Source organism: Melospiza melodia, chromosome Z (assembly GCF_035770615.1).
Source record: "Melospiza melodia melodia isolate bMelMel2 chromosome Z, bMelMel2.pri, whole genome shotgun sequence".
Lineage (NCBI taxonomy): Eukaryota > Metazoa > Chordata > Aves > Passeriformes > Passerellidae > Melospiza > Melospiza melodia.
The window spans coordinates 28,778,836-28,793,524 of record NC_086226.1 but is presented as its reverse complement, the minus strand read 5'-3'; the positions used below and the strand labels follow the sequence as shown (position 1 = coordinate 28,793,524).

Sequence of the window (14,689 nt, the reverse complement as noted above, 5' to 3'; positions counted from 1 at the left end):
GTGAGCTGTATTTCTCTCTTCTGGTTTGCATTTTGATTTCTGCTCTTTAGAACACAATGGTATGAGATAGCATATCGCAGGTTTTTTACAAGAAGAGAGCTTCTGCAATCTAGCAGAGTGAGAACTTTCCCATACTGGCACTGGCAATGGATTCTTGTTTTGGGGATCCTCTGCCAAGATCAGCCTCCTTGTCCCGAAGCACACTGAGCAGAACTTTCGAGACAAGAATTTTTGTACTAGTGAATAAACACTTCTAGGGTGTTGAAGGGTCTAATGGAGGTGTAAAAGCAATTTCTAAAGAAGCTGGAAACCATAAGAAAGACATAGCAAAATGGCTCTGGGGTAGAAGTGTGTCAAAATTTTGGCACAAGGGTTTTTTTGTTATGGAAACTGCATCAATTCAACCTCAAGGCAAAACTTGCCTCTCCACATCACAATTTCTTATGACCTGCTGTATCACAGTTTGTCCTTTCAGTTGGGGGCATAGGAGGGTGACACAGAGATTACAGGTGGTAATGCTTTACACTGCTCAAGCAGACTGTAGGTCTGGCAGTAAAGCCCAACTTTTAGCCCAGGTAGAATAAAATAAGAATGAGGTCCCATGACTGACCTTTTTCTCAGAAGTCTCAGAGCTAAGGCCTCAGTATGGCTCACCTTTGAATTTGACACATATCTAAGTATCGGTAAGAAGCAAAAAACCTGCTATCCCAAATAGTGGAACATGCTGGTTAATGCTGCTTTTGCCAGTTCTCCAGGAAGCTCTAATGCAAATCACTCCCTTCCCAGAAAGGGTGTTCAAAGGCAAGTATGCAACAACTTAAGAGATGCAGAGCTAACAGTAAACATGAGAACAAACAGAACAATAATGAAAAGGTTATGTGTTTGCTGAGTCATCTGAATACACTTATCTACCAGTGCTCCCAGGCTCCAGCTGTTGGATGTCACAGAGAGTAACAGCCTGTGGGTGGTTCTTGCCATGGGAACTGGGTTTAATGTAATATCATAAAACCCTAGCCATTCAAAACAATAATAAAAAGCCCTATTGCAGTGGGGGTTCCTGAATGCCTGGGGTCAGTGTTTGATGCCACTCCAGCACTGCTACAGAAAGCACACTTGGCTAGTTCCTTACGTGAAAAATAACTCCCTCGTCTTCAGCAAAGCCTCTCTGATTTACGCTGATGAGGGTCTGGCTCCCTGTCCTGTCAGCTCTGCAGAATTGTTTTCTACCTTCCCTGGAAGCAGGTGAAAGAAATTCCAGCACTGTCATCCCAGATGAGTTTTTCACCTGTAATGGATGGCTTTTGAAATTGTCCCAAACAAGACATCTTTTCCTAGCAAAGAAGTGCCAAAACAAAGCATCAATAATATTTCATCTAGCAATGAAGAAGGTAATACATTGGAAGAGCTGCATGATAAAGGCTGCAGAGTAGAAGGATATTTTTGAGACTAATTTAAGGGGGAAAACAAGGTAGGGTAGAAATAATTAATGCAGTGTGGAGTGATTATACATAGCAGTATCAGCATATTCACAAACCATTGTAAATTGGCTATTTATCAGCTGTCTGTAATTACTGTAGAGACACACGTTAAATAGTAAAGGAAACCATATAATAGAGGCAGGTCTCATTTTCAGCCTCTAATAGAGGCTTCTCTCATTAGAGGAGCAAGCTCAAATACTTATTTTGTTGCTCTTTTATGTGTTTGTAGGTGCATATATAGAATATACATGGAAAGAGCAGGAAAAAACCGGTTTCTCTGCATTACTGCATTCCTCTCTGCTCAAGGGTTAGGGGCCAGGGGAGTGGGTATGTGGGTTGGGGGTGGCAACAGAAAACAAACTGGTGGATTTCTCTACTGCAATATATTATTTTTATTTCCTTTTATTTTATTTTATTTTTTCCTAAGGAATAAAAACCCACCATGTGGTGTATTCTGTATTAAGCCAGGATAAAAATGCAGTCCTGCTCCAAGTTTGTAATCATAAATCCAGGAGGTAGCTTCCTGCATTTTAGGAGAATGAACTCAGTTATGGTCATGTAATTCTTCTGGAGCAATAGGCCGTGTAGTCAATCCTGTGATAATTACTGCTAATGGGTGCTAACCACGACAGTTGCAACAGCCTCCAGGTTGTTTCCCACTGGCAAATTGGGAAATTGGCATTTTCTAGACACCAACAAATACAACAGAAGATATGTGCTTTTTCTTTACAATACATCCTTGAAGACACTTTTCCATTTTATCAACCCATATATGCAGTTGCTATCTGAATACTTCCTGTTTTTTCCACTCTAGTTGTGTGCCTTTTTTTCTTTTTTTAACCCTGAAGAGAAGTAAGGGGATGCAGAGAAGCCAGTCTGACATTTGTGTTCACTTTGGAGCAGGCAATAGAGACAAAAACGGCACTTAGTGATTTCAGCATTTGTTTTCATGGGAAGAACTCCTGTTTTACTCCCTGCTACAGGAGACTAAGTGCTTTACTCTCCCTGCCTGCACTGAATAAGTCATCAAATACTCCTGTGGTCCAACTCTGACTAATTAGAAGCTTGTAAAGATTCTTATGGATAATCTGCAAGTTGGCAGTGCAGAACAGATATTGGTGCTACACACTGCTGAACCCAAACACTAAATATGGGTATCGTGTATGTTAAGTATAATAATAAACTGTATTTTCTTGATTGCATTTTCCCTTTAAAAGGTTTGCTGATCTTTGGAAGTTCAGTTTTGCAGCACCTGTGCTGACAAGGAATTAGTAGGGATAAATGGATATGAAGGGTAGAATTCTAAACTCATTTACATATCTCAGTAGGCTTGCAAAATCCTACTGAGGCTGATACTTTTATTTAGTCAGCTAAGTGTCATTAAAACATGTCCCCCTCTCCATGTTGTGGCATTTTTTGCAGCTGCAGAGACTTATTTTTAGACTTGATTTTCATTCTTATGGCTTTCTGTGCTCTCAAAGAAGTAGCAGCTTAAAAATAATACATATTTAATCTCTTCAGGGAGATTATCCCCCCCAAAGACTGATGACCATGGCTTTAGAGTTTTGAGTGACGAATTTTAAGATACTGTAAATACTGTCTCATACTGGCAAGACAAGTTCCTTTCCCTCCTTGTTGTGAGGGTTTTGCACAGAGCTGGAAAAACATTGTTTTGTAATAAATGTTTTATTTTCTACTCATCAATTTTCCAAGCCCTGTCAGTACCTCTTCAGACAGTCACCTTTTTCTTTTTGTTTGTTTTCAGTTTCAATGGATGAATCTAAATCTTTTACTCATTTGCAGGACGCATCTTCTCCTGACTCTGTTGACAGAGTCAATACTCATTCACTCCCTTCTGCAGGACTGTTGTGCAAAGTATTTTTTTCCACAGTGCAAGTCCAGAACCCACTGTTTCTTCCCACACTGAGATGACCCCTTTTCAATGCAACATCTGTCACTTTGTGAGACCCTTTCTGGAAACATTCCCAGTTCCTCCTGTGGGCAGGGGCTCCCTCTCCCCCCCTAGACAGCATACGTGCAGACTGAGAAAAGTGTGTTGGTACAGCAGAACCTTTTTTCCCTGTTCTTTGTGTTTGTTTTTCATGCTCTCACGACAAGGTGCTGTGAAAGGTGACTGATGGGCAGCTGCTATTTATGAGCACATTGCAGTTTGTTTCCTTTTTGGAAGTGTCTGCATGGCCTTTCCTTGACACCTGCAGTGCACCAGGGACAAACATAAACCAGAACTTCAAGGTTGGAAAAGTCACTGTTGAGTTGTCAGGCGATGGGTGTAACAGAAAAGGAAACTATTGGTTGACCTTTAAGGGGACTAGCAAGAAGACAGAGCAGAAAGGCACAATTTTCTGGATGACAACTGGGTGAAATCATGGCAAGATGAATGAGGCACTGTCTGATTGTGCCTCTTGAGTGATGTAGAGGCCGAAGATCATAAATTCAGGCAAAAGACCAGTGAGTTTGAGCAAGTTCCTTCAGAAACTTGAGAGCTAACAACCATCAACGGATCTCACCACTGATGGGAGATGAAAAGAGGATTAGTTACCATTCCTGAAGGGATTTAAAAGACCTACAGGGTTGGCCTTAGGGACACAGTTTAGTGGTGGACTTGGCAGTGCTGCATTAATGGCTGGATTAATTGATCATAGAGGTCTTTGCCTACCTAAATTATTCCATGATTCAAAGATGAAAGGATTTTTTTTTTCTGTGTGGCTTCCATCTGGATCAGATGGAAGGCTGTGGTCAAGGACCAATCCCCACTGCTAGCATGGACCTGTCCCTCAGACACTGGGAGGAGGTTCACAGTACTTTGCCTTCCCCAGCATCACCACTGTCAGGGTCAGTTTGGGCTGCAAGGTCTGTGTGCTTTCGTACATTGTTATTTTAAATGTCAGGTTAGATACCATTTGTGTGAAGCATTAGCAAGTTCTTGATATTAATAGCTGGGATAATGGCATGCAGCAATATATCATTTTTTATTCCATGTGTTGGTTGTTATCTGACTGAACTGCCAGTCAACAGGGAAATCAGTCTAAGTTCTAGAGTCTAGCTGTCCTGTGATCATTATGAATATAAAAGGAGAAATACAAACCTTTCAAGTGAAACAGAAGATACAGTTTCAACAGTAACATTTTTAAAAACATAGCTAAAAAGCTGTGAAAGATGGTATACACTTAATTAGCTTTTCCCAAAGCATGGACCAGGTAGGGCTCTTCTTTTTTGAACTGTCTTGATAAACCCTGCCCTGGTCATCACTGCCTGGCCTGAGCAGCCAAACACACTGATTGCAGGCACTTTGCCTTTCAGGGATACCCCGGCCTGCTGCCCTTCTGGCTGAGTTCCAGAGCTGCTTTGCTGCCAGGAGTAGAAAATTGCAAAATTTTTGGTTCCCCAAAATCACAGAATCATAGGCTGGTTTGAGTTGAAAGGGATCTTTCAAGGCTACCTTGTCCAACTGCCCCACAGTAAGCAGGGCCATATTCAATTAGAACAGCTTGCTTGGAGCCTTGGATAACTCCAGGGATGGTTGAACACTTTCACGGAGGGGGCATCCACCACCCCTCTGGAAAACATTCTGCTCACTTTCTGATTTTCCACTTTCTTTGTTAAAACCTTCTCTCTGTAGTCTGTTCTGAGCTTGGGTGGAGCTAATGGGATGGAAAGGCAAGTCCCAAGAGCCTGGCTCCTTCTGAAGAGGCATCAGTGAAAATAACAGTAGGGCAGAGAAGAAGCTGAGTGTACTTTATGCAAAAATAAAAACAAATTACATTGATTATGCCCAGATATGATGTGCAAATATAACTCTGTCAATCCCTTATCCCTCCTGCACCATGTTTCAGCCTAAGTAGGGGACTCAGCAATTTGGCCACATAGGCATTCCTTTGAAACTAAAACATTACAACTTTAAACCAAGAGTACTCAGGCAATATTGCTAGAGGTTAGCACTCACCAAGAACAGCCACTGCCATCCACAATTACCTGCAGTGGAGAGGGTAAAGTGCAATTCACTGCAGTGTCCTTTCCAAGCCTGAGTTAGCTGCTTGCCCCATAAATGATCCAGTGGGTGCTGGTCAGGGTCAGATACCTTGGGTAAGTGTTTTTGCTGAAGAGGTTGATACAAAACAGCACAGTCAAGCACTTCTGACCTCTGCAATATCAGAAAATAAACCATCTTTATTGGTTTCCCAGCTTGAAGAGCTGCAAGGTTTTCACTGCAAATCTTCCAGCCCCAGACTGAATAATTTCTTTCCAGGACAACTTTGTTTTGAAATGCAGTTTAGAATAAGCAAAGTGCTCATCCACTGCCAGAGAGAGAGAGAGATGGGAAGAGCTAGCATTGAGTTCTGCCACAGGAAATATAATTTCCCAGTGTAACATTACTAAAAAATGGTGAGTAGGAAGATGGATCTCAAAACAAATCTATAGAAAAATTAACTTCAGTGGGCAGGAGTGGCAGGTGGATATGAATCAGGCACAGTTAAAGAGGTAATGACCAAAATGGATGATGGATATCCCACCAATTTAAAGGCTATACTGATCAGTATTTCACCTACATATATTCCCATTTTGGCATCATTACTCTTGGTGAACAGGTGGAGCATGTCACAGACCAAATTTATCAAATCGGCATAGAAGAATACAAAGCCTTACTCTCGCTGTCAAAAGGCAATTGCTTTGGTAAATAGTCCATTTGAATGACTACCCACTGAGAAGTTGAGACTTTTTCAAAAAATGAATAATCTGCTTCTCTGTTGAACGCTGTCCGCTCTTCAGTGAATCTGCAGAATACTACTGTGACTGAGTGCAGGGAGTAAAGTTACAGAGAGTTTTGGGCTGTACAGGAGTAAATGATACAAACCAACATACAGGTAAGTCCAAGACTAATTCCCATGCTTCTTGCTGTAACAGTGGGGAACCTGTACTTTGGAGAGTGTTTGCTGCTTGGCTGTTAAGTTTAATAAATTTCTCCCAACTAAGAAATCACACATTCTAAAATCTGCAAGTTCTTGGCCAAAAGGAATGGATGAAGAAGGGGGGATGCATGTGGGAGATACATTAAAAGTGAGGCAACTCAGGAAAATGAAGATCTAGACTTAGCAGAGCTTACCCACAAATGGCACAGACTTGCAAGTGGTATTCTGCTTCCGCTCACTTTCTGATTGCATAAGGGTCTTTCAGTGACTTTTTAGATTCACAGAATCCTAGAACACTGTGGTTTTGAAGAGACCTTACAGACCATCTAGTTTGAACCCCCTGTCCTGGGCAGGGATACCAACCACCAGACCAGGTTCTTCCAAGCCCTGTCCCACCTAGTCTTGGACACTTTCAGGGGTGGGGTATCCACAGCTTCTCTAGGCAACTTCTGTCAGGGCCTCACCACCTAAATGTTTCAATTCTTCCTTTTATCTCCTCTCAACCTACCTCTTTCAGTCTAAACACTTATCTGTTACTCCATCCCTTGTCCAAGTCCCTCTTCAGCTCTCTTGGATCCCAGTTAGGAACTGGAAGGGGCTCTAAGGTCTCCCTGGAGCCTTCTCTTCTCCAGGTGAACACCCCCAGCTCTCCCAGCCTGGGTCCAGAGCAGAGGCCCTCTGATCACCTTTGTGGTCTCTTCTGGATTTCTTCCAACAGTGCCATGTCCCTCTTATGCTGAGGATCCTGGGGCTGGATGCAGCTCTGCAGGTGGGGTCTCACCAGAGGGAACAGAGGTGCACAATCACCTCCCTTGACCTTCTGCCACACTTTTAGTGATGCAGCCCAGGACATCTTTGGCTTTCTAGGCTGCCAGAGCACATTGCCAGGGCATCCTGAGCTTCTAATCCACCAACGCCCCAAGTCCTTCTCCCCAGGGCTGCTCTCGATCTGTTCTGTACTTGTGCCCTGCCTGTATCTGTGCTTGGCATTGCCCCAGCCCAGGTGCAGGACCTTGCACTTGGCCTTGTTGGACTCCATGAACTGAGTCCTTAATTTCAGACAACTGAACCAACTTGTTGGACTTTAGTTTCTGAACAAAAAACTCAGTTGTGGATGTTGAATTAGTACAACTGAAGATGGAATAAGAACTATGGTCAGACAACCAGCCTGGGAGCAGCTACACCTGCCCTTTTTTCTTCACAGGGATGTTATACTAAAAGAATTAATTATGTTAAAGCACAACATGTCCTCCATCTGTCATGCCATGCTTAAGGCCTCCCATAAATCCTGTGGTTAAAACCTATTCAATAGTGAAAAAAAAAAAAACCCCAAAGGAATTCCATGGGACTATCACAGGGCAAAATCTGAACTTTATTTTCAGACTGGAGCAGATTTTTGCCCCACCTCCTCTCCCTTTGTTGGTAGGCCCTGAGGAATCTTGTGTTGATCATGCACCTCTCTTGGTAACATTTTGAACAAGAACTCCCATATATGTACATCTATTTACAATTTTTATAGGCAGGTATTACTCAGGTTCTAATACTTCTGCAGCCCAGTGTATCATCTCATGCCCCTCCCAGGGGATCTAAGCACCTCGGTCCACAGACTTCAGAAGGAACCGCATGTTCTGAGAGTAAACTAGTACTAGATAAAATTGTACTTTTGACTGGAATTTATTCTATGACTAAGAATAGAGAGCATACAGCCCCAGATGAATGCTGTGGGGTAAGACATGATCAGAGGAAGCTCCTTTTGTCACATCACTAGGAATTTATTAGGAAAGTAAGTTTTCTCTGCTGTAAGAGTTTTCAGTTTTAAGCAATGTTGAGGTAATTTATAGCATTACCACCTTGTAATTTCCTGAGATTTAATTCAAAAGACTTGTTAAAAAGTAGAGGAACAAGAAGTCATTGAAGGAACTGCTATTTTAAGAAGACAATTTCCTTTTTAGATGATAATACAATCTTCGGATAAGCTAAATCAGAAAGAGAAGCGAATATACACTTCTATTTAAGTTTGCTTTCTTGTGTTGAATTAATCACATAAAAAAAGAAAGAAAAAATGAGTAAGTTGGATAAAAATAAATTGAATTTTCTTCTATGAATGTCTGATGTTAAAATATAATTTATTTCCTATTGACACAACTGTAATGAAAAAGTAAAGAATGTAGTAAGACTTGCAGAAATACCCCAACAAATTATATACTAAAAATGCCAAATAAAGATTTGCTTTGTCGTATCTCAAAAAAATGCTACCTTTGTAGTGATTTAGTTAGCTGCCAGAGGTTTGCAGCTGATCATTGAAAAGTGGGAGTCAGAGTCCAGGAAACTGAGGTTCTCTTTGATAGGAGAATGCTGCCATTTCCTCAGGGAACACCATGTGTGTGTTTGGCATTTGGCTGAATGGTCTGAGAAGGAGACAGCAGAGTTCTAACTGTTCTGTACCTGTGAGAAGACATAACCTATCCCTCCTGGAAGACCTTCAGCTAAAAGAGTATGCGAGTATGTTATAAGCTTCACACATTGCTGGTGCTTTTGATTCTTCAATACTTTATCTTTTTTTTTTCACTTGACAGTCTAGGGAACTTGAGGAAAAACTGCTGTTCTGGTAAGAGTTATCTTTTCCTCATAAAGAATGGTGTAACTCCTGTGAGGTGGTACATCCATGAAGATTTACTTCCATTTCTCATAGAACTACATGAAGTGAGACCTACTTCCCCTCTCTTCTTGGCATGGTGTCTTAGCAGACCATTTCTAGCCTGAAATCCTATCTTTGGTACAGGTAGCTGCCACCCATGTTTGGAAGTGGTCAGGAAGTATTAAAAATTCGGGATGTCCTGAGTTCCCCCTCTCTCTGTGGATCGTGGTACACACACAGTTGAGTGGAATCAGAATTAGACAGGTTTGCTATGAAATATACCAGGTCACGATTTTTACTGCCCTCCTCATGCCCTGGTTGTGTCCAGAGGAGCTCCCTGGTGCCCACTCAGCAGCACAATCTCACTGATGCGCTCCTCCCGCTCTGCCCTGACTGCTGCCTGGGTCAGCAGCTCTTGCCTTTGATGCCTCCTCCTTCCCTTCAGCTGCCATCCACCCCTGCCAAGTGGGCATGCCATTAGGAAAGAGGGGAGATAATTGTCAGCTTGCACAAAGCCTCACTTAGGTGACCCGAGTTCATTGCTTACCTCCGTGACGGCGAAGCTTCGTTTTCCACAGGGAACAACCTTGTACCACTTGTCGTGCAGAACATCCATGAAGCCGTGGGATTTGTACTGGCTAATCAGGTCAGAGATGTTTGAGGTGAGCGGAGAGTTGGGGGGAAGACCAATGCCATATCCTAGAAGGGAGAACAGTGCAATCATCTCTCTCTTTCTTGTTTGGTTTTTGCTGATGTATGTTCATTTCAGCATGGAAGAGAGAGCTGGCAATCTCTTTCAGCCAGCCAGCTCAAACCTGGCTTACTGTGGTCTGAGAATGCTGAGACAAGACCTTTTTTTGGTGCAAAATAAAGTCACCCAATACAAACAGAATAAGCAAATTCAACATTATTATGGCCACACAAGAAATATCTAAAATTGGAGATTCAAAAACTTAAAATGGAGACAATGGGTTAATAAATATTTTCTCTAGAAACACAGACCTTTTCATGCCCTTGTCATGGATTGTTTCAGCAATGCAAAAGGGCCTCAATGTTACATAAATCATTCTGTGATCCCCTTGGATTGTTAGAGCAGTGGATGTGACTGTGGTGTCAGATGTGACATTTTCTTTCTATGCATTTTCTGATGAGGAGCTGTACGCACATCAATATATACAGGAGCCATCTTCATTTTTATCAAACAGCAATTTAAAGCCCTGGGGCTATGTTTTCAGTTCATGCACTTCTGCTGTTGCAGTGACAGGGGTTTTCAGACACTAATAAATGCAGTTTTTAGCCACTGTCCTATCTTTCACCATGTTAAAGTGTGGGTAAAGGACTTAGTGCAAGTGAAAATGAATTCAGTAACTCTGAATGTGGTACTTTTACCAGAATCTGGGGTTTGATTTAAGAAATTCGAAACAAATACAATTGATCCCTTGAAGACATGCAGTTGCATGCCAATTGCCTGCAGAGATTAATTTCTAGTCCACTGTGGATTTTTGTTTTTCAGTTCAGAATTCAGAATTTCAGATTGTCTCCTTAAAGAAACCCACAAAAACACAGGAAGAAAGAAAAAGCCCTCACAGAGAGGTGCTGAATTTTCCAGGACAGTGGCTCACTTTTTTATGAGTGATGAGGTGATAACTGTTCCTACAATGCTTCTCCCTTGCTGCTGAGTTTTTGCATTGTGCCTGTAATTCCACCTGAATAAACTTGCTCACATCAAAGGATTTGTTTCAGAGTCAACACAGCTAGAACTTATAAATATCACATTTTCAGGATACTTTTTTGTAATTGGGTGAAATGAAGGAAGACCACTCATCCAAAATCGTACAGTTCAGTGTCTATTTGTTTGTTTCTTTTTCTATATTGAAATCTAATCTACTTGAATTGAAATTGTGGAAGCTTCTGGTTTTATTTCAGCAGAATTGACCTTTTTGAAAGGGATTTATCAGGTTTCTGAAGGAGGTTGTTTTACATTGTGATGGGACCAGCTGGGGCTATTGCCCTTGGAGGGGAGGAAAGTAGAAGCACCAGTCCTTTGCACTGTCCATTTATCACAAAAGTGGTTTCTAAAGTCTGCTGCCCATGTGCTCATCCATGCTGGAAGCAGCTTCACACCAACCTTGCTTCCAGGCTGCCTTCTGAGCTGTCCTTGCTAATTTCTCAAGGCTGCAGGATGCCAAGCACCAGGGGAGGCTCCCTTCTCAATTAACTATAGATTCAGTGGGAATCTTGAGCTCACCTTTAAAATGAGAACAGTATTTGCCTGTTGCAGATGAGAGTGAAACTGCAGAACCACATTGTGAACATGTTAGAACTGGGTTTTGAACACATGTCAACAAAGAGAACTGGCAGAAAAGAAGCCTCATTTCAGGGGCCTCTTTTTTCATGGTGAGCAGGGAAATGGACTCTGCCTCCTACTTGTCTGGAGACACACTGCCTGGGCACTTGGAATAATTTCTGTATAGAGCATGGCAACAGATCATAGAATCACAGTATGGTTTGGGTTGGAAGGGACCTTAAAGAACATCTCATTCCAACGCCTGCCACGGGGGATCTTCCATTAGGCCAAATTGCTCAAAGCTCCACTTAACCCGGCCTGGAAACAGGTGGTAAAAGTGATAGGAGATCTCAAAAAAAAAAAACAAAAAAAAAAAACAAAAAAAAAAAAAAAAACCAGAAGAAAAGGCTGGAGCTTTTGTTCTGTTCAGTCACTGAGGATTTTGTCATAATCCTCAAGGGGTCCTCAGTTTCACCTCCATATTTTCACTGAGAATACCACAGCGCAACAAAGCAAATTCAGCACATGAGGAACAGAGTGGTGTGTTATAAAACAGGTTATTACCTTCAATGGCAAAGGGTTTTCCCACAGTTAGGAGCTTGCAGTCAGCATCTATTGACACTTCATAATCTAAGAGTGCTTTATCCATGATGAAGGCATCAAGTTTTTCTGGATCATGCCTGTATTCAACACCAAAGTCAGAAACACAGTCACTTCACTGTCTAAGTGACACAGAACATTTTCTATGCAGTTTTCTGGAAAATTACTGTATGAAAACAGGGACTAATATTAGCACATCTGCACTTAAATTGAAAACTGATTTGTATTTTGAAGGACAGAATTGTTTGAAATGCAAACTTTGTGCATTAAAAGCAGTCAGTGTGATTAGGACTTGTTTTGCTCCCACAAAATACTATTGTTCTGAAAGACAAAAATCACTACAAAATGTTGGACTTTGACTCAATTGAAAGTGGCACAAGGCTTTAGTGGAGAAGATCAAAAATTGCTAAAAAGTACTGTTGCTATATTATTTTCTTTGTGATGTTAAACTTGGGGGATATTATAGCAAAAACCCAGAGGGATAACTTATTCAAAGGTATTTCTCCTCCTTTCTCCTTGAATATGAAGTAAATTATTTCCTTCACCCAAGGAGGGAAATCTATATTTTCCTTGTGTTTTCTTCATGAACACAATGACTGAATTTTGCTAAAATAATAATATCTGAACAGCAGGTTTGGATAAAAATAACAGCTGCAATGCCTGATCTCATCTGACCCCAGGACTGCACCCTCCCTTCCTGTCCCCTTAAAAGTCTGGGTGTTCTCTTGATGTGATTACTTCATTGATTTCAATCCATTTACTCCACTTTGACCCAAAGAACTGCCATGGGTCTTGATTATCAACAGGATGGATCTGGGGAAATATATATGAACAGGAAACAACAGGAAAAAACTTCTGGTGAAAAGTTCTCAGGCCATGTGCCCGGCAACTTTTAAGACAAAATGAATGAATGATTTCAGGCTTATTACCACCTCCCATGTTTCCTGGAGGAGTTGTGTGACTCCCAGACTGTTAAGCACAAATGTCTCTGAGGCACACTGACACCACAGTGCTCTTATTACTTCATTAGTAATTACTTTATTATTACTTTTATTACTTTTTACCAGTCTAGTGCTTCTTCTATTAATTTAATGATAAATTAAGGTTCCTCTCTGAGAACCTCCTTTCCTCCTACCACACTGAGGAACCTCATTGGCAGCTTTTGCTTGGACTGGATGTCTTTTTCTGAATGTTTCTCACTGCCTGATGAAGGGCTCCCAAGCTCAGGAACTTGCCAGGAGTTTATACACTGCCCTGGCCTGATGGCACTCCCACACCCAGGAGGTCATTCCTCTACATCACCATTCAAGGTGATGGTCTACACTGCGTTTTTCCTCAGTTCTCCTTGTAGACAAAAACAAAGGCTACAAGAAGCAGCTGGTATACACTTTTGTCTTTTCAAGCAGAGCACAGATCATCAATACTTTGCTTCATGCCAGACAAAGCAGTATCATGGCACAAGCAATACTACAGAGTACCACCAACAGAATCAAAGCTGATGATTTTTACCCTCTATGGACAAATGCAGAAATAAGAACAAGACCTGCCATACAGGTTGACTAAAGAGGTGGTGAGGGTTTTAATACCATAAATGGATATTAATCCATTGAACTCCCATGTTTTGTGGGACCCTCAACACTGGGAAGGAGAAGATCAGAGGGACATGGCATCCATGGAGTTGTGATATTTTCTACATCTGTCTCTCTGTCACTGTCTCTCTCACTCTCTCTCTCTTGCACATATTTACTGTTAAATAAAATCCCTACTATTGACTTTGGCCTCATTTTCCTTTACTCCAAGCATCTCCTTTTACAATTTTAATAACCAGATCATAACAAGCAGCCAGTGGGGCAGGTGTGGTGCTGTTTGCAGGGTCTCACTTCAGGTAGGCCACGCCGTCGGTGGTGGCAGGGACGTTGTAGCGCCGCATGTACTCGTGCATCTCGGGGAAGCTCTGCCTCACGTAGTCCTCCGCGCTGCTCTCCCGCACCGTGCCGAACCGGAACCCTTGGGATGGGTGGTGGAGCTGAGGGGAGCACAGGAGAAGGTTAGCAGAGCCATTTGCTTCCCATCACATGTGGTGTGTCGGCCCTAGTGCGCTGATAGTTCCTCAGAAATCTTCGGTGTGGACCTGCCCCTCTGGGTGTTTTCCTGCAGGCAGCTTCCCCCCAGGAAAAGCCAGGAAAGACTTACCAGGTGGCTAAATAGCCTGTCTGTCCACATGCAGGATTTTCTTCAAATACTGAAAATAATCCCCATGAAACACCTTGAACACCCACGTGTAGGTGTTTATTGGGATTGTCTCTAGAACAGACAATATTTCAGGAACTGAAACTTTATGAAAAGCCTCTGGGCTAGCTACAATCCACCTTCTGGGCTCTGGGTACCCAGCAAAGGACACACAGCCTGGATTTTTTTTTTCAGAATGTTTTACTTTGTCGTTAGGGGTGAAATTTAGCCTTCTGCAGAAGGCTGTTCATTTCTAGAAGTCTACCCACCATATCACAGTTTTGGCTGCCATTGCTCACAGACAAACTGAGGACTGAAAGGTCACCAAAAAGACTCCCCTGGCAGTGAGGAGGGAGAATTCCCCTTTGCATGGCCCAGGCTGCAACCATGGATATACACACAAACACAGTCTTTTGCAGTTCTGTGCCCTTCTCTGAACCAACTCCACAGTCTGCAGCCACTAGGAGGCCAGTTTGGGTTTCACAGACCCGTCTTCCTGAAGTTTCTGTTTGCCTTTGGAGCATTTAGT

The 14,689-nt window shown here is 42.2% G+C and overlaps 1 protein-coding gene across 1 annotated transcript in view; it reads right to left on the bottom strand.

Annotated features, from left to right (window-relative positions):
• GRIN3A (glutamate ionotropic receptor NMDA type subunit 3A) overlaps positions 1-14,689 on the bottom strand; it is a 67,658-nt gene that overhangs the window by 6,925 nt on the left and 46,044 nt on the right. The window contains exons 4-6 of the mRNA XM_063179811.1: positions 13,812-13,957; positions 11,896-12,011; positions 9,592-9,743 (exon numbers count right to left, since the gene is read on the bottom strand). Of these exons, the coding sequence (XP_063035881.1) occupies positions 9,592-9,743; positions 11,896-12,011; positions 13,812-13,957 (414 nt within the window). The remainder of the gene's footprint in view (positions 1-9,591; positions 9,744-11,895; positions 12,012-13,811; positions 13,958-14,689) is intronic.